This window comes from Taeniopygia guttata, chromosome 2 (assembly GCF_048771995.1).
Source record: "Taeniopygia guttata chromosome 2, bTaeGut7.mat, whole genome shotgun sequence".
Lineage (NCBI taxonomy): Eukaryota > Metazoa > Chordata > Aves > Passeriformes > Estrildidae > Taeniopygia > Taeniopygia guttata.
In genome coordinates this window covers 125,074,563-125,098,368 of record NC_133026.1, presented here as the reverse complement: position 1 = coordinate 125,098,368, position 23,806 = coordinate 125,074,563, and the positions used below count along the sequence as shown (strand labels likewise).

The 23,806-nt window shown below is 39.2% G+C and overlaps 1 protein-coding gene across 2 annotated transcripts; it reads right to left on the bottom strand.

Moving 5' to 3' along the window:
* Positions 1-2,737: 2,737 nt before the first annotated feature.
* Positions 2,738-23,516, bottom strand: LOC100219287 (carbonic anhydrase 13). 2 transcript variants are annotated; one of them, XM_004175250.6, is made up of 7 exons: positions 23,363-23,514; positions 16,318-16,515; positions 12,505-12,623; positions 9,143-9,238; positions 7,937-7,999; positions 6,925-7,080; positions 2,738-4,802 (listed from the first exon to the last, which is right to left on the bottom strand). In XM_004175250.6, exons 1-7 carry the CDS (start codon positions 23,391-23,393, stop codon positions 4,689-4,691), a joined length of 777 nt encoding a protein of 258 aa, XP_004175298.1. In that variant the 5' UTR covers positions 23,394-23,514; the 3' UTR covers positions 2,738-4,688. The 2 variants fall into 2 exon arrangements, with proteins under 2 accessions (XP_004175298.1, XP_072780902.1); XM_072924801.1 differs by lacking the exon at positions 6,925-7,080 and having other exon boundaries at positions 23,363-23,516.
* Positions 23,517-23,806: the final 290 nt, after the last annotated feature.

Genomic DNA, 23,806 nt, shown 5'->3' with positions numbered 1-23,806 from the left:
TCTTTCACAGGCTGAGCCTTCAGGGCACCGTGGGTCTCATTCAGAATGTTGTGTCAGTGGGCAGGTGACCATTGCCTTATTCACAGTGACATCTATTGGCAAAAGCAATATGCAAAGGGCCTCTTTTCCTATTAGAAGGCTTTTAGAGTACCTCTTTTACCTTTAGCATTTTTCTTTATCTTCTCCAAATCTCACCACTCAGTTTTTCCCAGTCAGTTCAGAATTTTAGATTACTTACTACAGCTTAGCCTGTTATCATCTTTTCTAACTCAATATCCCTGTTCTTAATCATTCATCTATTTCTGACAGGGGAAGAGTCTATATCATCAGCACCATTTGCCAGTTTATTAATGAAAACATAAACCATAAAAAAGTTGAAGTTTCAACAGGACAAAGGGAAAACATAAATCAAGAAAAAATTCTCAGAAAAACACCAAGAACTGGGTTCACATTTTCCTCAAAATCACCAAAGTGCTGCTAAAAAAGAAGAAATATTGAGGCCACATTTCTCTCTGTTGTTCATACAACTTTAGAAAGCAAAAGAATGGCAAGATGTGTTGGCATTTAAACAGCTGATACTTCATTAAAAATATTTACAAACCAGAGACAGAAAAGTAATTAAATAAGATCTTCACAAAAACATATATTTTTTTCTACCTGTTGCATGTAACCTATATGATTTTCATCTGATAAATGAAACTGTCAGTAGTATCTACAAATTATTCAAATTTATCTACCCAAGTATGTGGGTGAAATTTGATAAAATAGAAACAGACACAGAAATTGACAGTGCAGCACATCATCTCTATTAATCAGAGGCTGAGAATCTTTGTTTTCACATGACAATCCAGTATTCTCCTGTCAGAGACATTCCCTGTCCTCAAATTCTGCTGCACAGGAGAAGACACACAGATCGCACATGAGAAAGCTCCACCACAGTAAAAACTTGTACTTGGCATAAATGATGGAGAGGTTGACAGAAATAGGAAAAAACCCATGTATTTAGAAACATTTTTGTTTCAGCATTTCAGTATTATCTCCTGTCTCACAAAAACAGCAGACATGCAGAGAAGGTCCCCTGTCACTGAGTCAAGTACATCACAAATAAGAGATACAGAAATAACAGTATCTAAGAGAGTAAATCACAGACCAAATCTCTGTATTTCACATCTATAACTAGAAAGCAAGATCAGATTGGGTGGGAGAACAAAAAAAATGTAACAGTTAGGTCAGAAATTAGTTGCAGTCCATCTAGTAGCAGAGTGATAAGGGAAATTTCACCATGGTTTTTTTTTAGACTAATTAATAGGCAGTAAAAGAAATAAGCCACATCTCTTGAGCCAGATTCCTCTGGTATTCATACCTTCATGCAGAGCTTAAAACCTGAAGGTGCTCCAAGTTTCTCAATTATTTTCAGCTTTTAACATCTGAAGATTTATCTTGTAATCTTCCCTTTGTCTATTTAAAGCTACAAGAATCTAAAGCCAGATTTTCCTTTGCATTAAGTTTATAGACACTGTACAATATATATATATATGACTTATGTTATTTTATTCATATGCCACATTTCACTTTTTTGTCTGTGAGATTTATTAATTGACGGCTTAGGGTTTTTTCCTTCAAATTCATTCTTAGAATTCCTTTAGGTCACAGTTCATGCCTGGAAGCAATTGAAAGACAAATCTCTAAACCAGCAGAGAAAACATAGGTACCCACAGCAAATGGGTGTATGGCATCAAACAGATGTCTGGTGTGTCTTCAGCCCGCTGTACTCCAGAAGGGAAGAAAGCTACATCTCAGTGTTTTTGTTTGACATAAACAAAATTTCCAGCAGATGTTAAACATATGCAACATTAAAAACATCATGAGAATGATGACAAATGCTATAAGCATAGCAGAGCAGACTGCTTCCCTCCTGAGCCAAAAACAGCAGAGCTGACCCCAGGGCTCTGCCGTGGTTTATTTAATCCTGATAATAAGTTTATGGGTGATCAACCTTCCAGCAGTCCACAATTCTTGACAGCTACTATTTTAGCAAATACACTCCATGTTTTTTTGGTCGCTGAGCATTTTGTTCTTAATATAAAGGCTCCAAGTGTGTCAGAGAGTTAAGAGTTGATCAAAGGGACATGTGGCTGCAGGGGGCTGGCGGGGGTGATGATGTGTTTCAGCCTCAATTGCTATAGAGGACAACATGGAGTTCATACTTGAGATAAGATTCTCTGGAAGCATGTTGAGTAGTCTGTTTGAGGTTCAGTGTAGCTTGGGCACACAGGAAATTAGTCACTGAGGGCCCAGCCAAGTGCTCAGGGCTGAGACTGTGTCTAAATTCACAATTTACAGTTGTAGGGGATGGATCACCTGAGAAGTTGTTCCCAAAGGATTTCAGGTAACTGAGCATTTCGACTCTTTTTCAGATGTTCTAGCCAGGCCAATCTAACAGGAACATGGCATCTCCACAAAAGGGGAATTACTTGAAGGATGACTTATTCTAAAACTTACTAGCATAACAATAAAAATAGTCAAAAATTCAAAAAATGCACTATCAGAAACTTTCAGAATTGATACTACTCCCAAAAATATTTTATAGAGACACTAATACTACACTACCCAAAGACAGACTTCAAACAATGGGTGACAATTTTTTCCAAACTGAAAGTTGCAGGTGTTAACTATAAAAGTATAGCCTTCTCTGTAAAACTTTAGTCACTTCAATAGAAAATACAAGACACATTCATAAAATCCATATTTTATTTTGTAAAATCCTTATAAATATAAAAGAATTTAATCAACTCCACTGTTTACAATAGGTAAGAAATACGCAAAACTTCTGTTTACACTATGAAGCAGTAGCCTTATTCTTTTCTCTTCTGAGACTAACTAATCCTTTGTATCCTTCCTGCAATTTGTAAATATTTTTTTCCACATTCTGTAGCTACTCACATAACAGGGAAACATGTGAGATCAATCCTAAGTCTAAAAAAGGGAGTGAAAACATACAACACATTCCTGCTTTTTTAGCAGTTCTGCTAAATGCCTTTTATTTCTCCAATGGTCTGTTTGTATTTTTCTTCAGAAAATATTCAAAAGGCATTGGGAGGCCTTGCAGGATAGAATAGCTATATTCTGGGGAGGGGAAAACAAAAAAATCCACATATCTTAAACTAAGATAAAATATCTCTATGTCTATGTCTAATTTATTGCTCTAAAACAGCATATAATGTCAATCCTGATTGTGATTTCCCTCATGTTTGTTCATCTAAGATCAAATGACCCACTGAGGTAAAAGGCAAAGCATATAAAACCTATTTAGAAATGAATTCAAGGAGAGAAGTTATGGAAGATGAATTTGTCAGAAGTCCTACAGAGATTGGTGTTAGTTGCTGCCAGTAAAACCTCTAGCTGCCTTTTTCAGGTATCACTCACTGGATTTCACTATGCAGTTCTCACAGCTTGAGAGTAAATATAATTCTATCCTAAGCTACATCCTATGGCATGCTCATTAATAAAAATATTTGGTGTAAAAAAAACCAATTATATTCAGATAAAAAAAGCTCCTGAGAGAAACACTGGGTCAAGTCAACTCATAAAGACAGACGTTTCAACATATTGCTATTGAGGGCTGAACTTTTTATTCAATGTTGACTTGATTCCAATTTCTTTGGCTCTATCTGACTATTCTCTTTGGTCTTGGAATGTAAGTGCAACCACTGAAGTTCAACTATGAAGCAGAACATCAGCCAGCACCTTGACACATTCTATACCTGGGCAGGACTGTGCTCCACAGTGAGATGAGAGGTAAGCAGCATGTGGTTCACACTGCAGTGTGCAATGGTCTGGAACAACAGCTATCCCTGCCTCTTGAGTTTAAGTGGCAAAAGTATGATGTTTACATGGATATTGTGTAATAACCCCTTATTTTTCACCAAACGCAACAAACTGGATTTAGGCACAAACAGCTCCCTCTGTGCCTTTCCACCTTGCAGTTTTCAGGTTTCAGGACAATTTCATTGTGTGACATTGTGAAATTCAGGAATACCCAATCTACCTGACATGATCTTGCAATATACAAAATCCTTACTATTTGCTTATAAAAAACTCATCAATCAGTACATCATTACTTCTATGAAGCAGCCAGAATAACAGGATCATATAAATATCTGTTTTACTTAAATACTGCTAATCATTACTGTTTTTTGTAGGAAAGTAAGCACAGTATTGCAGAAGTCAGCAATGAAATTACATCATCCTTGAAATATGTTTTCTTTGAGAACTGCAATGTGAGGTTTTTACAGAAGCTAAGTGTTATGTTAGAGATCAGAAGAATTATCCCAGAACACCCTATACTGTCAATAATACCAAGGATCCTATTCAGCAATTTGCTGGCAAAATCTGGGCAACTCCTTCACCACATTTGACCCTTATGATTAGCAGTGACCTGTGTGTATGCAATGCTGATGGCCTAGTGCTTCCAAGCCAATGCACTCAAACCCAGTCAGACCTGTTAATATCAATGAATCTGTGATAACTCTGGACATACTTGCCTATGAGAAATGATTGCATGGAAACCACCAATAAAACAACACCTATTAGTTAAAACAACTAAAAAGAGAAATCTCAAAGTATATTAACTATTAAAATGAATTCAGCCTTTGGTTTCAGAGGGAGCCTACTCTGGGTATACTCCTTTAATTCCTTCTGACTTCTCGTCCCCTTAGAGGCTGGGGAGGCCGGAAGTTTCTCAGCAAGCAGCAGGCGACCTCATCCTCAGCAGTGCTCAGCAGGCTGCGGAATTTGGCCAGCTGTAACCAAAAGACACACAAGGTTCAGCAGAAAACTCTCATATCAACACTAATCAAAAAACATCTAGCTATTACAGGCACATGTCATGTTTTTCCACCTGAAAGAACAGAACTGTATTTTATTAAGTCATGAGGGGAATGGCAATTTCACCATTTCTGTTATTGTAAATGAAAAAGGGGATGACTACTGCGAAAATGTCCCAAAATACATGTCAACATGAAACTGAGCATAAGGATTACTTGTTTCCTTCATTTACACTGTCTTCCATAACCTAATCTAAACAAGGGGTTATATATATTTTTAGTTATATTTCATTGTTTGGAGATTCTGAAATGCTTTTTGCCAAAATATAAGATTATGTTTCTTACCATACAAACATTCTGCAAATGGTTCCTTCTTCAAAGAGTATATTTACAATTTACCTGGAAGAACCACACCATCTTTGGTGCTACAGAAAGCTTCTGCAACTAGCACTCACTCAAACCAGGAGAGATTCCAAATTCTTCTCCTGTGATGATACAGGACAAGCACTTATTTATAGCACAGCATATGCTGATCTCAGCAGAAACCCCATCAGAGCTCCATGTCTAAACCTTGGGAAATCTGAGCCTGATTTCTGACCTAAGTATAGAATTTTGTTTAATTTCAAATCTTTGCAATAGTTAACTATTTCTACATATCACTTTACTCCCCTCCTAGGTTACAAAATGTAGGACAGTACAAAAACCATTCCATTATAATAGAGCATTTATTTGTAATGGCACATTGCATCATAATGATATTAGGAATAAAAAAGGTCAATCCTATATTGCTTCACCCCATTCTGAAACTAATGTTTGTATTTCAGGGTCCTGTAAGTTTCTAAAAACTTAAAAGCTATTTTTAATTTCTTTCAACCTGAAAAGTGCAACAAAAAGTCTGTAGTAAACTCTAAAGCCCTACAGAAATACAAATTTGAGGAATAAAATTAAATGGTAGAACAATATTAGTCACAGTGCTGACTAATCAATCACAATGGTGGACATTACTGGAAGCAAACACTTTAGCTGCATGCATGTTTATATTGATAAGAATATAGCAATTTCTACTTTAATACATAAGATAGAGCTAAAGTTTATGAAAAATGACTAATAAAGGATCACTATACTTGACACTTTCCCACACCATGTTTCCTGAGCTTGTTACATGCGGCTGTTTATATACAGCATTTCACATTTTAGAATGCATTAATTAAAGATTTGCCCAAATAAGAAGCTTTAAACCTGAAAAATGGCTTGTTTTTAAGACAAGTTTTCAATCCTAGATCCAAACACGTTGCAGTGAGCCTTACAAAGCCAGATTGAGGGGAGTGAGGAAGAAATACAGATGAGAAAAATACACACATTGAGCAAATAAATGACTTCAAATCAGTTACAAACAGAAATCTAAGGTTTCCTAGCAAACAATCAATTCAGGGAACTGTCTTAATATTTACAGAAAAGACTGAAGTCACCACTTCTGCTGAGTATATTTACGGTCTCTACTCAGAAATACTTTACACCTAGGAGGATCAGCCCGCTGGGTGTCACTGTTGCCAAGTTAAGGTACAGCAAGAAGCCTTAACAATAAATGTAAATAGACTCTTGTAAATAGACTCGTTTATGTCGAATCACAGCTCTCCTAAAACAGCCTAGCATAACCCAAACTTATTACAGTAGTATTCTCTTTTCACAATTCTAGTAAATTCATCAAGTTTTATGTATTTAGAATGCAAGAAGACATTTACTACTTGTCTGCCAGATGAGGTTTGAGCAGATAATGCTCAATTTGCAAATAATTAAATCAACTGGACTTCCAGAATTTCTAAGCATCACCAGAATTTTTTTTTAAAGTTTGCTATTGGTAATTTTTGTTTATTAATTGTTAGATTATGCAGATTCTTTTTAAAAAATAATAATAAATAGCTGTTACAACAAGAAAGGCAACTAGTCAGAATAAATTTGATATACAAATTTTGACTTTTGAAAATCTTGTAAGGTCTGCAGTGCCAAGGTCTCCAAAAACCCATAATTTTGGGTGGCATTTACAATTTCCATTCTTACAAAAGCGACATTTTTATAGCAGTGAAAAATCCAAAGATACCTGCTCAGAACAAACATTTATGGGCTCTCTCAGAACAATCCAGATGACACTTTCAAGAAGGGGTGGAACAGTGAGAGAGCCAAAATAAGTCCAGTAGTCCAGGGACTTGGGAAGCAGACAGCTGGGGTCGAAGTTTGTGAATAGTGCTTTTTTTCCCTGGAAAGAAATAAACGAAAAAGAAATACCAGGGCAATATTATTTAAAAGCAAGAGGCCAAAGTAAATCGTGCCAAAGGAGGTAGAGCTTGTTCCATTATCAAGTGGGCTGGCACTATCTTGGGTGATGACAGGAGATCCTCATCACTGCCCTTTTGATGACAGTGACAGCTTTGCTGTGACTTTCCTTGATGCCAGCAGGGCACAGATACCATGACACCTTTCAGATGTCACCTTTAAGTTACAGAAGACCATGAAATGGAAGTTGAGGGGATAAGAGAGAAGATGTTTGGCTTTCAATGAGGTCTCTGTAGGGCTGGCAGAGTAACCCCACAGGTTTTTGCTACTGGCTTCCCTTCCCACTCCTCCCAGGAATTACTTCTTCTTCCCCCTGTACTGGATATCAGGCCACAGATGTCTGTCTGAACACCATGTTGAGAGTCTGGCTGATTTCACTCTCACAAGCTGTAGGTTATTTCTTACCCTGTACCTCATCAAAACAGGGAAGGAAGTCTTTCCCTCATCTTTTTTACAGCTTTCCACAAAGTATGTTTTTCCCCTGTTACTATCCTCATAGCAACAGATTTATCAGAGACTGGGTTCTGTGAAGAATTAACAAATTCCTCTAATCTTTAACTGTGTAAAAATTATTTTTTGTCTACTTAGTTTTCAACTTAAACAGAATGCATATAAACTGTCTCAAATCAGGATCAATCAGTAGAGATATGAAACATGAAGGTGCAGGGAGTAGCAGTCAGGTTTCAAAAAATAAAAAAAACCTACCAAAAAATAATAAAAAAACAACAACAAAAGCAACACCACTATTAGCTAGCATTCTTTTAGAAGCACTTGTTCACCTTGATTCTGATGGTGTCCAAGCGGTCAGTAATCTTGTTCAGTTGAGGGTTGCATTCACCAATCTATTAACACCAAAGAAAAAAAAAAACAAAAACACTGGAACTCCAGAAAAAAGCAACAAAAACTAATAAAAAAGCAAATGCATAATGAAATTGCTTTATATAACTGAAGTGACTGAAAGATCTGATGCATTTTGTGAGTAGACGCCTGTGACTAGTTGGTGTTTAGTAATAATACTGGTCATAAAGAAGATTCACTCCCTTGCTGATAGCATTCTGGGTACCCATAGTAATTACTTCAGCTACAAAAGAATTATGAATTTGTCACTACAGGGATATAGAAACTATTTATCTTTTATATTTTGTTTTAATATGCAGGATATGAAAAGTTACAGACTAACATCAAAAATGTAAACTGCTTATAACATTGAAAACAATGTTCTTACATGAGAACATTCCAAACTGAATTTGTGTGCTAAGAAATCCAATGATACTTCCCTTGAGTCACTGTAATGCAAACTGGAAAGACAGAATTACTGAATTGCTGAAGCAGTTCTTTGCAACTGCTGCGTGGAATGGCTCTCTGTGCCAGCACCCATACTAGCTGTTCTCAGGAAGCTGTTGTCAGCCACCAGAAACCACAGAATTAACCAAAGCCCTATCTTTTGCCACTGATTGTGTGAAGTCCCCATCTGCTTCTTCATACAGAATTCAGTGAAGCTGTAGCACGAATTTAATCTTAGAACAGGTAGAAAAGGCAAAAAAAGGGTATAAAATAATTATTAGGAAATTCTTCAGTTTCTGGTTTTGCATTATTTAATTATTATTATTTTCTAGAAGAAGCTACCAGCTCAGAAACAAACCATTAAGAAAGCATTTAAATCAAGCTGTCCCCCTAAAGGAACATGCTAGTCAAGAACAAGTTACTGGGATCTAAATAGGGGCAGCTGAATTAAGTTCCACAACTAATGTTGTTTGGGCTTGCAGACTAGGCAAACTGAAGAATTTGACTGTCTTGAAAAATCTGTTAAGCTGATATTTTTATTCTTAAAGGAAGCACAGCTTTCTATATCGGCAGCTAAACACTATGAAGGAAATAAGTATAAAACAAGTATCTCTTTAGCAATTCTTATACAAACCACAACCATTATCTCTTTGGGTTTATAATGCAGATTTATTATGAAGGATGAAGCATTCTCTTCTTACCTTCAGAAATACAGCCATGACTGCCAGTCCATCTGACTGACAAGCTGCCTCAACAAAACTGGAATATTTCTCTGCATTCCAATGGACCACATGAAGCTGAAAAGCAAGAGACACAGACAGCATCAACTTTCACTGAACTCTAGTGGCAAATTAATATTACAACTTTACTTTTATTTCACTCTTTTGTATGTAGAATCATTCAGTGTTCTAAATGCAGAAATTTAATGAAATCAGTAAATATGTAGATCACACAAATGGCAAAAGCATTTCCGGTGGCTAAGATTATTAAAAATTTAGCAGCAATCGGCACATCACAGTGCCTGTCAAATTGCTGTTGGGTCCCCATATTTTGAACGGAGAAGTTAAGACAAAAAAAAAAGCCAGTGGTTATATAACTAGAAGTTTTAAATCCATTTTTAGTACATCTGATTCTAAAAAGTGATTGAAATTCATGAGGATGTCATTAGTATTTTACTCCTCTTTTTTCTTTTAATCAAGCAACATTAATCATCCACATAAATGGCTGGAAAACAGGCAAATACGTATTAAACTTGCACTGACCCCTTTTCCCTTCTTTAGCTTAAGGGAACATCAGCATTTTATTTTTGACACTTTCCAAATGTTGTTTTCTATGACTACCAGTAGTGACACCCTTACAAGAAGCTTGATTATCTCAGGTTTGAGCATTTGCATTTCCAGCATGCATTATTCTGGAAGTGTCCTGTCATATTTGCTTAAGAAGCTTAAAGGCACTACCCAGCCAGGATGGAAGAGGAAAAGCCCGTGATGCCTATTTCCATGCCACTTAAGTACCTGCTGTAAAATTAGGTTTCCTAATTCCTGACCATACTTCATGACAGGAGCTTCTGGTTCCCAAGAATTCCAGGTTGTTCCAACCTTGAGCAATATTCTGACTGCCAAACTGGAGAGAGCACACTCACACAGCACTTAACTCTAATTACTTCACAAATCTTTCACAAATCCTCAAAGGATTAGTAAATCTTATTACATATAATTTTTAGTTAAAGATGCTCAGAAACAGGGCATGAGATTGGCTTTTCTAAAATTGGTGACCATCTTTTCAGATTTTGAACTTTAAGAATGCTGAAAAACAACTAATTGAATTACTTAAACTGGGATGAACCCATAAAAAAAAAAAGGCTTCCTTTTGGAACATAGCACCTACAGGACAAGTAAAGTAAGAAAAATTTAGGAAAGCTGAAACCTGTTTTAAAGGATTTCTATCTGAAGCAACATAGCTGCATGGTTGAAATAGGGATCTAGAAGTATGAAGATTTTTATTCTAAATATCAATCCTTGCTTAACCTCTACAAGTTACAATTTTCCATATCTATAAAATGGAACTCTTGGTCTTAATTGGCATCAACATTTTAAGCATTTTGGCTCTAAAGTGATGAAACATTACTTGCAGCAAGTAAGGATATGTACAGCCATGATGACATCCATGCTGGTTCACAGCTTTAGAAATCCTTGAAGGAAAGTTGCTAAGAATATTATACATTAGACCTTTCTCAAGTGCATTAATATCCTGGGGTTCATAGTGTCTGCACTGCTCCCTATTGTAAGTTCACAGAGCCTATGATGAACAACTTTTAAACAATTACATTTTTACATACACAAAAAGGAAACAGATACTCTCAGTCAGAAATTACCTTTATTGTGGATATCGGGGGGAAAAAAAAAAACACCATCAAAAAGAACACCCAACAAAAAAAAAAAAAAAACCAAAAAAAAAAAAAAAAGAGAAAATTCCCACAGCTACTAAAAGCTCACTCCCACTCCCTCATAGCTTTGCCAAAAAAAACCCCAGAAGGTAACCCTCCAAAAACCAGAGCCCCAAACAGAGTGTGAAACACTTTTGGGTACAGACCCGTTCTCAATGGTGTGTGACTTCTCTAAGGAATATATCCTGTCTTACCACCGTGGTGTCACTGCAGCTTGTGAAGCGACCTTGATCAGACTGTATGCTGTCACAGAGAATGGAGCAATGGATCCCTTCTGCTTCCTGGTGGGCTTAAGGGCCAAACCTTGCAGTCTTCCTTACCTGTACATTAATTCTTTCTTCAATTCAGTAGATGCTTTTTCTTCAAACCTTGCACATCTTCCTTACAAAGGTGAGCACTGAAAACATCTTCATGTCTCCTTCTGAGGTATTTTCTTTTGTGTGAGCAATATTCAGAAGCCTTGGTTTTAATTCTGAGTTTCATATCCCAAAGCCAAAGTGACATCTAGAGAGCTTCTTGTGGAGCGTTACCCAACCAACAGGTAACAGAAAGGCTTTTAGACTGGCTAGAAATTCAGAGATATTTTCTCGTTCCATTTGGTTTCTTAGATGGGAAACATATATTTTCTCAGCTAGAAATTTGGGGTTGGTACTTAATGGTTTTAAAGCACCTCTATTAATTCTTTATATTCCATCTCACCTGGTTCCTGTGGAAAACATAAGCCTTTAAACACTGCAAATGTCACTTTTCCCCATTTGTGTTAGAAAACCAATCTTTTTTCCTGATTAGTATCTCTTATACAATTTCCAGTAAAATCTGATCACATCACAGTGCATACATTACATCTCTTTCTTCTGCAGTATTATGCCTTTCATTTGTCCATTTATTTTTACACTTTTTACTTCTTTTTAACCCCAGAAAACTCTGACACTGTCTGAATCATATGTTTTCAAATATATCAATCTCCTGAAAATATTCCATGTTACTTCCATTTGCAAAGAGGAATCTCATACTGAGAACTTTCTCCTGCAGATTACTCAAATACGCCAAAGACAGAGCAGGAGTGAATGCTCCATGCCAGAGCAGATGGTGCACTTCTCCCTGTGGCACACCACCTCCACTGAAGCACAGTACCCCACAGACAGCAGCCACCCCACAGACAGCAGGCATCCCAAGATATCAAAGCATGGTTCTCAAAGTCATAACCACCACATTGCTAAGTGCACCACAAAATGCAACGTTCTTAAGTCGTGCATTTACACTACATAATTTACACTACATAGGCCCCAAATCCAATAATTCTGTGGTTTGTCATTGAAGATGACTTTGAAAATGTTCTCCAAGGAAGAAACAATGAAAGACAAAGTTTAAAATAACTCTTGAACATTAAGTCTTGCTCTTATCAAGCTCTTGTCTTCTGTACTCCTTTTTTAATCCTCTGCAAAGCTTTCAAAGAGGTTCTCCTTTGAGAAAGGATCAAAACACTTCAGGAAGACCACTCGTCTTTTGATAAAATGAGGGGAAGATGAAAAGCAGGAAGAGGAAGGGTAACATATTATTGCAATGGAGAACTAGTCACAAGCTTAGAGGTACAGATGACTCCATGTAAAGCCTTACCTCTGCTGCATACTTCATCCCATCCACAGTGTGCTCAGAGCCAGCTTCATCATTGGATCCCCAGTGGAAGTGAATCTGGCGCAGCCTGTAGGTCCCACTGAGTGGCCCCCCAGTCAGCACTGGAAACCCAAGCAGAGGAAAAGGCTTCACCGAGAGAACTAGAGTCTCTATCCACATCCTCTAACCTCACACCAGAATTCCGTCTTCGGACACTCCTCTGCTCCTGCTCATAAGTTGTCTCAGATGGCTTTCTGTTTCCTGGAAGTGCTACAGAAACCCTCACCTGTCAAGGATATGACTACGAAAATTGCATTTATGGGCAGATTAGTGGGTTATGACCCACTAAAGGGTATACTGTTATTGTCAAGGTTGGATATTTCTCAGAGAATGGGAAAATACTTCTTTTTTTCAACACTCAAGAGTTTCCTGTCTTGATTATATTCAAAAGAATTACTAAGAAATTAAGATCAAAATATAGGTTTTATGAATAAGGAGCAGAATCATAAAAATTTAATGCCAGCAGAATTTATTTTTGTCTTTGAAATTTGGTGGAAGATAGGAGGAGCTGCAATTTTCAGGGCTCTTTCCTTCATTTGCAACTAGATCCAGTTATATCAGATTGAAGTCTGAGGAAAAGGAGCTTATGTTAACATAAAGTAAATTACGCCAATGCTATATGTGCATTGTACAACTGCAACATTACTGACAATTAGCCAGGGCTGGAAAGCATGTCCTATGAGGAACAGCTGTGTAATTTGGGCTTGTCTAGTTTGGAGAAAAGGAGGCTGCGGGGTGTCCTCGCTGCTCTCTACTTCTGCGGAGGCAAAGCAGAGAGGGGGCTGCTGGTCTCTTGTCTCAAGTATCTAGTGACAGGACTCATGGATAGGGCTCAAAGCTGTGCCAGAGAAGATTTAAACTGGATGCTAGGAAGCATTTCCTTACCACGATGGTGGTCAAACCCTGCAACAAGCTTCCTAGAAAGCTTGTCAAGCCCCAGGTTTATCAGATTTTAAGAGGCATTTGGACAATGCCCTTAACAACATCCTTTAACTTTTGGTTAGCCCTGAACTGCTCAAGCAGTTCGACAAGATGATCGCTGCAGGTTCCTTCCACCTGAAAGAGTCTACTCTATTTAATTTTCTTTCTACTTATATTCTGTTCTGTTCTAATTCTATTCAAAGCAGCATGCATATGGGTGGGCTTTTCATTATTTTGTTTTTGCAAGTGCTCATAATTTTCTTGTCAGACTTAGAATCAAAATATCTCTTCACAGAGAATGTGGAATGTGAATTAAAATCAGAGAGATTCCTTATTCACAGCAAAACAAATCACTCTATGCTCCCAACTCTGTATGTCCTCTGAGTGTTTGGGAGTCAGTCTGGAACAGTTTACTGGCTCATTACAGAAATTTTAAAGGGAAATGAAGGGAGATTTAGCCAGATTTTTTTAAAATTAAGAGCAGTAGGGAGGACAATAACAATTTTTTTCTCTTTTAGGTTTAGTGCAAAACCTACATATTTTTAGGAACAAAATACACCAAATAAAGATTAAAGAATAATTTTTAAGTTGCCTATTTGCTAACACAAGTAGCTTGCATAACGAAAAAGAACTAGGACTGTTTATTCTGGGGAAAAATATTTAACTTCCTTAAATCTTCAACTCATAAAACATGCATTTTCACAGCCTATAAACTTAGCAAACAGAGGACATGGAGCAGTGGCACTTTAAAATTCTTTATTTTAAGGACTGTAAACTTCAATGCAAATGATCCTAGAAAATAGTAAAGATCAGTGTTCTAACTGGCTGAGGAAAAACTATTATGTAGAAATGCTCCAGCATAAAATACTTATGCTGAAAAATGTGGAAAATGGCCTGTTGATGTAATTGTACCACATCACACAGAGATGGTAAAACCATTTCATTCCAACAGTAATTAAGGAAGAGGGTAGTCAGAAATTCTTAAGGCAAATATCAGTATCTTTTGAAAAATACTGGAAGAAGATCAATAGCGCAATTTCAAAGAATGGAGTTAATGTGGTACCAAAGAGCATAAACAGACTTACACAAACAGCTACAGACTTGACAGCCCAGTTCCAATGCTGACCAAAGTGAGGAAATAGTTCATATGGGAGTCAGTTAATAATGCATTAGAAGATGCTAATGTATTTAGTACCAATTAATTTGATTTGTTCATGAAACCAGCACATGGCAGGAGTTCTTACTTCACAGAGGTGCCCCAGAAGCCAAATTTGGGCCCTAGAAAATTCAGTATTTTTTGAGCAATGACCTGAAAGAAAACAAAAACAATACTGATAAAGTTTGTCAGTGACAAATATTAGGGAAAATAGTGAATTATTCAATCTATGGTTGTGGACTGAAGAATCTGGTCCGTGCATAGAAAACAAGGAATCTACTGAAGGAGACTGAGTATTCCATCCGTTAATTATCTGATCAACATCCATTAGTGCTTTGCCATGATATGAACTATATCCTTGGAGATATGGCCTGGGGAAAGCAGTAAGAGGAGGATTCCATCACCATTACTTTGGTACCAGGGGAAGCCTAGAGAAACACTGTCACTTCTTGAAAGGAGTAAAGAGAGTGGAAGAGGTTCTTGGTGTATTCACATTCATTAACTTTTTTTCTTTTAAACTGTGAGGGTAATTAACAATTAGAACAACTTACCAAAGGCTGTGGTAGGTTCAGCATCACTGGAAAATTTGAAATCAAGATTGTATATTTTTCTAAGAGATGTGCTTTAGTTCACCAGCATCTACTAGGCTCGGAGCAGAGATTAGCTCTGGGAAGTTCCACGGCACCTGACACAAGGTCAGACTGATCATTGATGGTCAGCTGGTGGCTTTCAGGCAACATCCAATGCTGACAGAAAGTTTAAAACTAAAACTGTTCAGGAAACAAAAACATGACGGTGTCCTCATCTATGTCTCTCCCTCTTGCCACTATGAGCTAGTAAGTCCTCAGGACTAAGGGGTCATCAAAAATTAGTCTCTCTCTGGCTTTGATGCTTGTGAAAGCATCATATGGTCTTGGATCCCGAGCTAAGCCTCACACAGCCACAAAATGATTTTATTGCTGCAAGATTCTGCACTCCTACAGCTAGAAGAGGAGGCATGCTGGCCTGGCCAAAATCCAAGAGAAGGTTTCAAAGATGAAGGCACTAACATTACAAAGACTATGATTATGTCAGAGAACTTCTAAATAAGAACTATTGTTTGCAAAAAGGGAAGCTACATACTCCTGGAAAAGACTTGGGCAATAATACTTTTCAGAGAAGAAAAGAGATTACTTGAGATCTATTTAATTTGTTCTGTATTGGCTCTTACTTGTTATAAGAAGCCTGAGTATAGGTTGTAAAAAGGGGAAAAACATATAACCAAACCTGCAGATAAATTCAGATAAGAGATTTGAGCGATTCGGTTGGAATGAACCTGTAATGAGACACAAAGGATTCATCTGCAGTGAGAGAGAGAGAGAGAGAGCAGCATTTGAAAGATTGTACACAACACTTCAAACAGGGGGCTTGCACTATCCAGCTGGTGGGGGTGGATCAAACCACTCCTGTAAGTAGGGAATCCCAGCACTTTCTGAGAAACACAACCTCGAACTTGTGTCCAAATATGTTCCCACACTGCATCATTCTGAAGGACAGAGAAAAAGGAATCTCTCATCCAAAGAAGCAAAGCCTTACTGTTTATAAGGAGTTCATACCCAGCAATGAGATGTGCCCAGACTGTAGGCATTCTATTTAGGAACTGGTGGAGGAAGTTACAGTGCAAGAATAAAGGAACAAACCTGATTTGTTGACGGTGTCATCAAACTCCACACTGGTGGAGTGCCCATTGTTAAGGATGATTTTAGCAGAAGCTGGATCATAACTGGGATTTAGAGGACGGAGGGAGGGATCATACTTGGTATCCTCAGTTTTGATGTCGATGGGTGACTGACGGTCTCCATTAGCGACAGGAAAAACCTCCTTCCAGTGGGCAGGCCCTGCAATGCATTGGAGGAGAAGTCTAAATTGCTGACAGCAGCCTCATTTTTATGAAAAGAAACTCTGCTTGAATTGTCCTCATCTGCATCTTTTAAATTAAAAAGGATGCATCAGGAAAAGACAGATCAAAAAATTCAGCTACTTTTGCTGCATCATATTGCAATAGCAGTTCTCCAGACCCCTTCCCTTGCATGCCCTTTTAAATAAGGCCACAGGATGTAGATAATTATTCCCAGGTGAGACTCAGCTATGCAAAAGACACATAAAACAAATGCTCATTCAAATCAGGCATCCTGTAACCAACAGGCACTATGTCCCAATACATTTTTGACATGCCATTTCTGCCTCATATCATGTCTCACTGTGTCTTTAAGGATTACCTCTCTTCTATGCAAATCTCTGTATTAAGAATTTTTTATGCCTTAGCAATTTGCTGCAAAAGACCTGAGAACACATCTTCCACTGATCACTCTGAATGAGATGGGGAGATGTCAAAAAAGGTGACTGGTGATGTCAGAAAATCCCGAGTGGCTCCTGGAGCCTGATGGCAGTGCCTGGAACCTAAACACTGCTGCACCTCGGATCACCCCTTCCCAGCCCACCAACAGTGCACATCAGCTGTCACAAGAAAGAGAGACTGTCACCCTCTAATCATGAAGTGTCCATGCACACAGGCACACATACACACACACTAGTGTAGCACTGACAAAATCAAAGAACAGGAACACTCAGTACAGTGGTGCCTGTGTGAGGTTTGTATTTCTACTGCCTTCTACTGCCTTCCAGACACAGATGCAGTGCCATTGACCCGACTTAAGTAGAAATTACAGGACTAAAGAGGCTGTTAATCAATACCAGTCATCTCAACCTTCCTCCCTCCAAGCAGGCTAAGCAAAATGTCACCTGAAAAGCTAATAAATCAATAATACGGATATGAGAAAATGGCAAATAACATCCTAAAATAGTAAGAAAAGCTTCACTGATGAGATGTGTGAGTTATCTGTTGTTACTTACTAAACATCTGAGAGTTCCCAAGAATTCACAATAAGAATATACATGCCATTTTTTAACCATATTTGGATAAGAAGGTAAAGAAAAATATGAAGAGTAAGTTGCCTGGGGAATATATTCTATAAAGACAGAAAACAAGGTTTAGGATGGAAATGAGGGGAGAGCAACGGGAAAGAAGAAAGGAAAAAGTGAAAGATGAAAGTCTGCAGGGCAAACGATCTTTTAGTATTAAGAAGAGCACAGAACTTGTTTTTCCTCCAGGCTTATAATGGGTAAAAAGCATAATAAATCAATTGAGAGACTGGGTATAAGAAATACTTAATATGAGCATTAGAACCTGGTCAAATAAAATCTGCATCACTGGAAATCCTCATAACTATCTCCCTACACTGAAGATAACTGACCTCAGTGCAAAAATTTGGTTTGAGTCTTTCTGGATGACTTAGCACTTAAATAAAAATAATGACAAAAAAGGATGAAAATGTATGAGGCAGTGGTTAATAGCCTAACCTCAAAAGCTATCATTTTCTTTCCTTGACTTCAATAGAAGTGAACACAGCTCAGAAGCTCACAGGTGCTAAAAGCACCCATGCACCCCGGCAGTAAATCAGGGAGGAAGCGCCCACAGCGCGGGGGGCTGCAGCTTGCACAGCACCTGGGCAGAGAATGATTCTCCTCTTAGCAGCACTGAAAAACAGAAGTGGGAAAAACTTGTAAAGAATGGCCTAAGACTTAAGCCTCAGAACAAAGACGAAGGCCTTCAGTCTTGATTTTTTTAAAAGGTACTTTTGTTGATTACTTCATTAACTAAACTAAATAAGAAAATAGAGTCTAAGGCCAAAGATTAAAATCCTACTGGTTTGAAACATAAAACTGCTTAACTTAATTCCCCTCAGTTAATGAATGGTCATCAAAGCTATTTAATATTATAAGTACATACAGTTTAGAATGTAATTTTAATTGTATTTAGATCCTAATATCCTGTAGTTAGGAATGCAACACAAAATTTTATTTGTAAGAAGCACCACTTCATAATTTATACCTCACTACTGAGATTTGGAATTACTAAAAAAAGTTTATTGCTACTTAATTTTAATAATTCTAATACTCCTTAACTGAGAAAAGCCAAAAATATATTTATGCACTTAACTACTTGGTCTCCTATTGCTCTGTCTCAGAAATAACTATAGTTATTTGAATTAAATAATATGGTGACTTGCATTCAGAAATAATACAAAGTTGCCAAAAAGAGGACCCAAGGCTGTGATTCTGTCACTACTTAGTTATTTAACAGTAACATTCAGTTCTAAAAAGACATTATTGCTAGTTTGGCACTTGTTCTTGGCTCAGATGAACAAAATACTGGTTCACTATGGTGATTAAACATCTACCAGTAAACCAACTACCAGACATCTGACCTTTCAAAATATACAGGAAAGTATCAAGAAACTTCAGCTCATTTTACACCACTAGATTATATCAAGAGGTATTCCTTACTAGGTAATCTACCAGCAATCTATTACAATTATCATGCTTTTGCCACTCTAGGAAAACTTTGACTCAATTCATTTCTACAGACCCCAGCCCAATGAAACTCTGTGCATGACTGTTGTAAAAAAAAAAAAAAAAAAAAAAAAAAAAAAAGTCATTACTATTGAAAGAGATACTCAAATACATGTCATACAATCAGGTTTAAGTCAGTGGGGTCCCCAGGGTTAAACTTTATTGTGAGTTAGATTCCTCCATATAAAAATAATGTACACTTCAGTTTTCTAAACATGCACTTTAAGACATACCCAGGGAGTATAACTAATTAATTCACCTCCCTTCATGTTTTCCTTTACTGAATGAAAGTGATTAATATACCAATTTTTGAACTTATGAAATCCTCTCCTGCTGCTGGGAAAATGTTGTCTTGCTAGAGGCAGTTTTCTAGTAGCTCTTAACAATCAAAGCTATTGTGACTGAGATTTATGACAAAAAACTGAACCATCTGCTCTGATGATTTCATGCCTTTATTTTGGACACAGCATTACCACAGGCAATGAATTGTCTGACACTTTTAGGTCAGACTATCGCTGCACATACCACTCACCAGCATTGCATACAGCCAGTTCATGAAACAGATTTCACGAGGAAGGCAGTTAAGAATTTGGCAGGAACCAAAACTCACTATAGCACCTCAGTGCTGCATTTTGATCCAGCTGAAGCTGAAGATCACAAATTTCACCAACAGGATAACTTGAGACAAGCCCAGTGAAGACACTAGAGGATACAGCTGAATTCCAGTGCGCCTCTATACATGCATAAAATGGAACATGTACAGGTGAAAAGGGGTTTGAGTTTGGATTTTTTTTGTTTACAGTTTGTTATTATATATAGAAAATTCATTCTTTTTTTGCAAATAATTTGATTGCATATTAGGTTACAGTAAGATGACCTCAAACAAAAGCAACTAAAAATTCATTATGGGTAAAATTAAGCACCTTTTAAAAGCAGATATTGAAACAATGTAATTTTTCTCAGAAAGAAAAAACGTAAAAGGGGTTATGGCTCGACTGAAGTATCTTAGAGGTCTTTTGCAATCAAAATTATTCTATGATTCTATGAATTAATATCCCTTTTATTTAGAAAATGCCTCAGCATTACTGTAGTAACTAGATCAAGAGAAATTTTTGCTGTAACAGACAATACATGTAAATAATTCCCATATATTTCATTAAACAAATAGTAAACGGAAGTCAACTGATTTCCCACTGCGGTCCCTTCCACCCTTACTCATCTTTTGATTTGTCTTTTAACTAAAGCAATTCCCCTGTAAACGGAAAAGGATTTAAGGGGCAAGAACATTCCCATCCTGACAGGAACCTTGAGCAGCAGTGAAAAGCATGCATGATGCCGCACTGAAGTCAGTCTTCAAGATTTCAGTATTATGCTTCTACAGATAAGCATAATCAAAACTGTGAGGTAAGAAAAGTGGCAAGAAAGCAAAGGCCAAAGTTTTCACAGAAATAAAATAATGCCTTCATGTATTTCAGAAATAGGTGCATCAAAGTAACTGAGAACTTGTGCATTAGGTTTGTGTGACAAGATACTCGTAGCAGGGAGGCTGCAGGTTCTGTGAGAAGCTGCTGAAGCTTCCCCCAGGTCCAGTGGGGCCAGTGCCAGCTGGTTCCAGGATGGACCCACTGCTGGACAAAGCTGGGCCCATCAGGGACAGTGCTAGCACCTCTGGGATGACAGCTTTAAGAAGGGGAAAAAGTTACTATGCAACAGAAGCTGAAAGTGAGGAGTGAGAATATGTGAGAGAAACAGCTCTGCAGACACCAAGAGGAAGGGGAGGACATGGTCCCAGAGCCACCACAGAGATTCCCTGCTCCATAGAGAAGACCAGGGTGAGGCAGCTGTGCCCTGTATGGAGGTCCACAGTGAAGCAGAGATCCACCTGCAGCCCATGGAGGGTCACAACTGGAGAAAGTGTGGCTTGAAGGAAGCTGTGACCTCATGGACAGCCTACACTGGAACAGGCTCCTGGCAGGACCTCATCGGAAGCCCAGGCTGGAGCAGGTTTGTTGGCAGGACTTGGGGCCCCCTGGGGAATCCATACTGGAGCAGTTTGTGAAAAACTACAGCCTGTGGGAAGCACTCACATTGGAGAAGTTCACAGAGGGCTGTCTCCATGGGAGGGACCCCATGCTGGAGCAGGGGCATAGTGTGTGTGAGTAGTCCTGCCGCTGAAGAGAAGGGAGAGGCAGAGACAACATGTGATGAACTGACCACAGCTGGGGCAGGAGAGGACATAGAGAAAATCAGGAGTGAAGTTGGGCCTGCGATAAAGGGAGGGTTGGAGGGAAGGTGTTTTAAAGGTTTTATTTTCTTGTTACCCTACTCTGATTTGATAAGCAACAAATAAACTAATTTTCCCACAGTGAGTCTTGGGAAAAGTGACTGGAGAGTGATCTCCCCCTGTCCTTATCTTAATCCCTGAGCCTTTCAGTCTATTTTCTCTGCTCTGTCCAGCTGAGGAGGGGAGTGATACAGTGGCTGTGGTGGGCACCTAGTGTCCAGTCTGGGTCAATCCCCAAATATTTTAATCTTTACCTAACAGTGAGCCCATGTCCTTAAACATCGATACTCTATATATGCAGACATATATGTTTTTAGTATTTACCTGTTTACTTTATGCACATAATGACTTATGTTGTGAGTGTTGCAAGTAGCAATTGCAGAACTCAGAGTGAACACAGATGTCTTTTCAACTCTTCAAGCAGTCAACCTGCACTACATTTAATTAATTTCACTTTATTTCTGTCTGAATTGCAAAAGGTAATCTTAGTTTCAGAGAAACTATTTTCAGTTCCATGAAGGCAAACAAAATTTTTCAAGAATCAGAACAATTTCCGTCACCTGCTACTCAATCAAATAATAATAACAAGCAAAATCAATAAAACAAATGCAGTAGAAGAGAAAACGCTGAGAAATGAAACTGATGCTAGGGAAAAAGCACTGAAGTGTTCAATATCCATGCCTCCCTCCTCTCATCTCCTGTGAAAGGTGTGGTGAAGGGAATGGACTGGTTAGGAACTATCCACTCCACAGCTGCTGTGGGGCTCCAAGAAAGAAGTGAAAGGCAAATTCCACCTCAAATATGTTACCAGGCAGGCAGTAAATAGAATTTCATAGGAGAGACAGGGCCTCAAGCAAGGTCCAGGGTCAACCCAGTAGGTATTCTGGTAGCCTCCCCTCTCTGTAAGTTGAGAATAGCAAACAAGAAGAGATAGGATAAGGGAGGGAAAGTGGACTTCTTATCTAGGCAGTGCAGGTGAAGCTCAAAGCATAGAAACGTATAGAGAAAAAAAATTGAAAAACAAGACCCATTTACGTCTTCAGGGGAGGGGTAGGGTAGACTGCACAACAGCAGATAACACACCCAATCATTGCAACATCCCTGTGATCTACCACCACCACCACCCAGTTTTTCAGGAAAAGTGCATCCAGAAAAGATGGAACAAGACGGCCAGGAAGGAAAGGTAAGACTTGCACAAACAGTTTTCCAAAGTCTACGTAATAATATACACAAAGTATATTTTTATACGCATTACTACATGCAAATATACAGCTGTCTCCCTTTACTGTCACAGCATTTCATTTATTTGTGTACAGACAATATAAGATATTCTATGTGATTTATCAGAGTAGAGCCTACAATTTACAAAACCACTTTTATTTCTACTTGCATGACTTGTGAGACCGTCTGAACACTGGAGCAGCATTCGCATGACTAAAGATGCAAAACAGAGCCAAGTCTTCAAGCCTGCTGATGAGCCCATCTTGGGACTTCAAAGACTGACAAGATGAAGGAAACCACTGAACAACTAAAATCCAAAAGCGTCTCCTCTTAGGTGCATAGTCATACATTTAAATAACCCCGTCAAGTAACTAGGATTTCCCACCGTGTAGTAGAAGCAGAGCAGAGCCGGAATCAGAAAAGCACTGCTGGTACATTAGTTCCGATCAGTGCAGCTGTCAGCCACGTACTCGATCTGTGCACGCAACTGCTCAGCTGAAAGAGCGAACGAAATCCCAAGCGGGAGCGCCGCAGACCCGACCCGGGGCCAAGCCCTGCCCGGCTCTGCAGGCGATGCCGCACGCACGGACACCTCTCAGCCGCCTGCCTTGCAGAATGCCGAGGCAAAAATCGGCTCGCTGTCACGCTGCAAAGCATTTCAGCTCGTCCAGCTCTCCCGAGGGCGCGGAGCTGCCGAGCCCAGCGGCGGGGAGCGCTGCCCCCGGGACCCCGCTGGCCGCCCCGACGGCCCCGGCCGCTGTTCCTACCGTTGTGCTCGTCGTATCCCCAGTGCAGCATGGCTCTGCTCCCCTGCCGCCACGGGACAGGACGGGACAGGACGGGATGGGACGGGACGGGCTGGGGCGGGAGAGGCGGCTGCGCCCGATTTGAAGGCGACGGGCGGCGACGCCCCGATCCTCGGGCGCTGATAAGGAGACTGCAGCGCTCCGGCCCCCTGGCCCGTCCGTGCCTGTTGTCGCCCCATGCCCGTCGTCACCCAGGCTCTCCCCAGCCTTCCCCCAGCACCGTCGGGGTGGCCCGGGGGAGGCAGTGCCATCTCTCAAGAGCCCGCTCCAACAGAGGGAAGGCGGCTCCACCAGCCCCCGTCCCGCCAGGGCACGAGGTGTGCGGCAGGGAAAGACGGCAGTGCCCATTCCTGGGGTCCAGGGAAAGACGGCAGTGCCCGTTCCTGGGGTCCAGGGAAAGACGGC

Coding starts and splice junctions, on each gene's coding strand:
- LOC100219287 (XM_004175250.6), bottom strand. CDS start 23,393: ATGCTGCACTGGGGATACGACGAGCACAACG. Junction 8,000..9,142: donor TCATGGCTGTATTTCTGAAG/GTAAGAAGAGAA, acceptor TGGTGTTAATAG/ATTGGTGAATGCAACCCTCA. Junction 7,081..7,936: donor TGGACACCATCAGAATCAAG/GTGAACAAGTGC, acceptor ATTTCTTTCCAG/GGAAAAAAAGCACTATTCAC.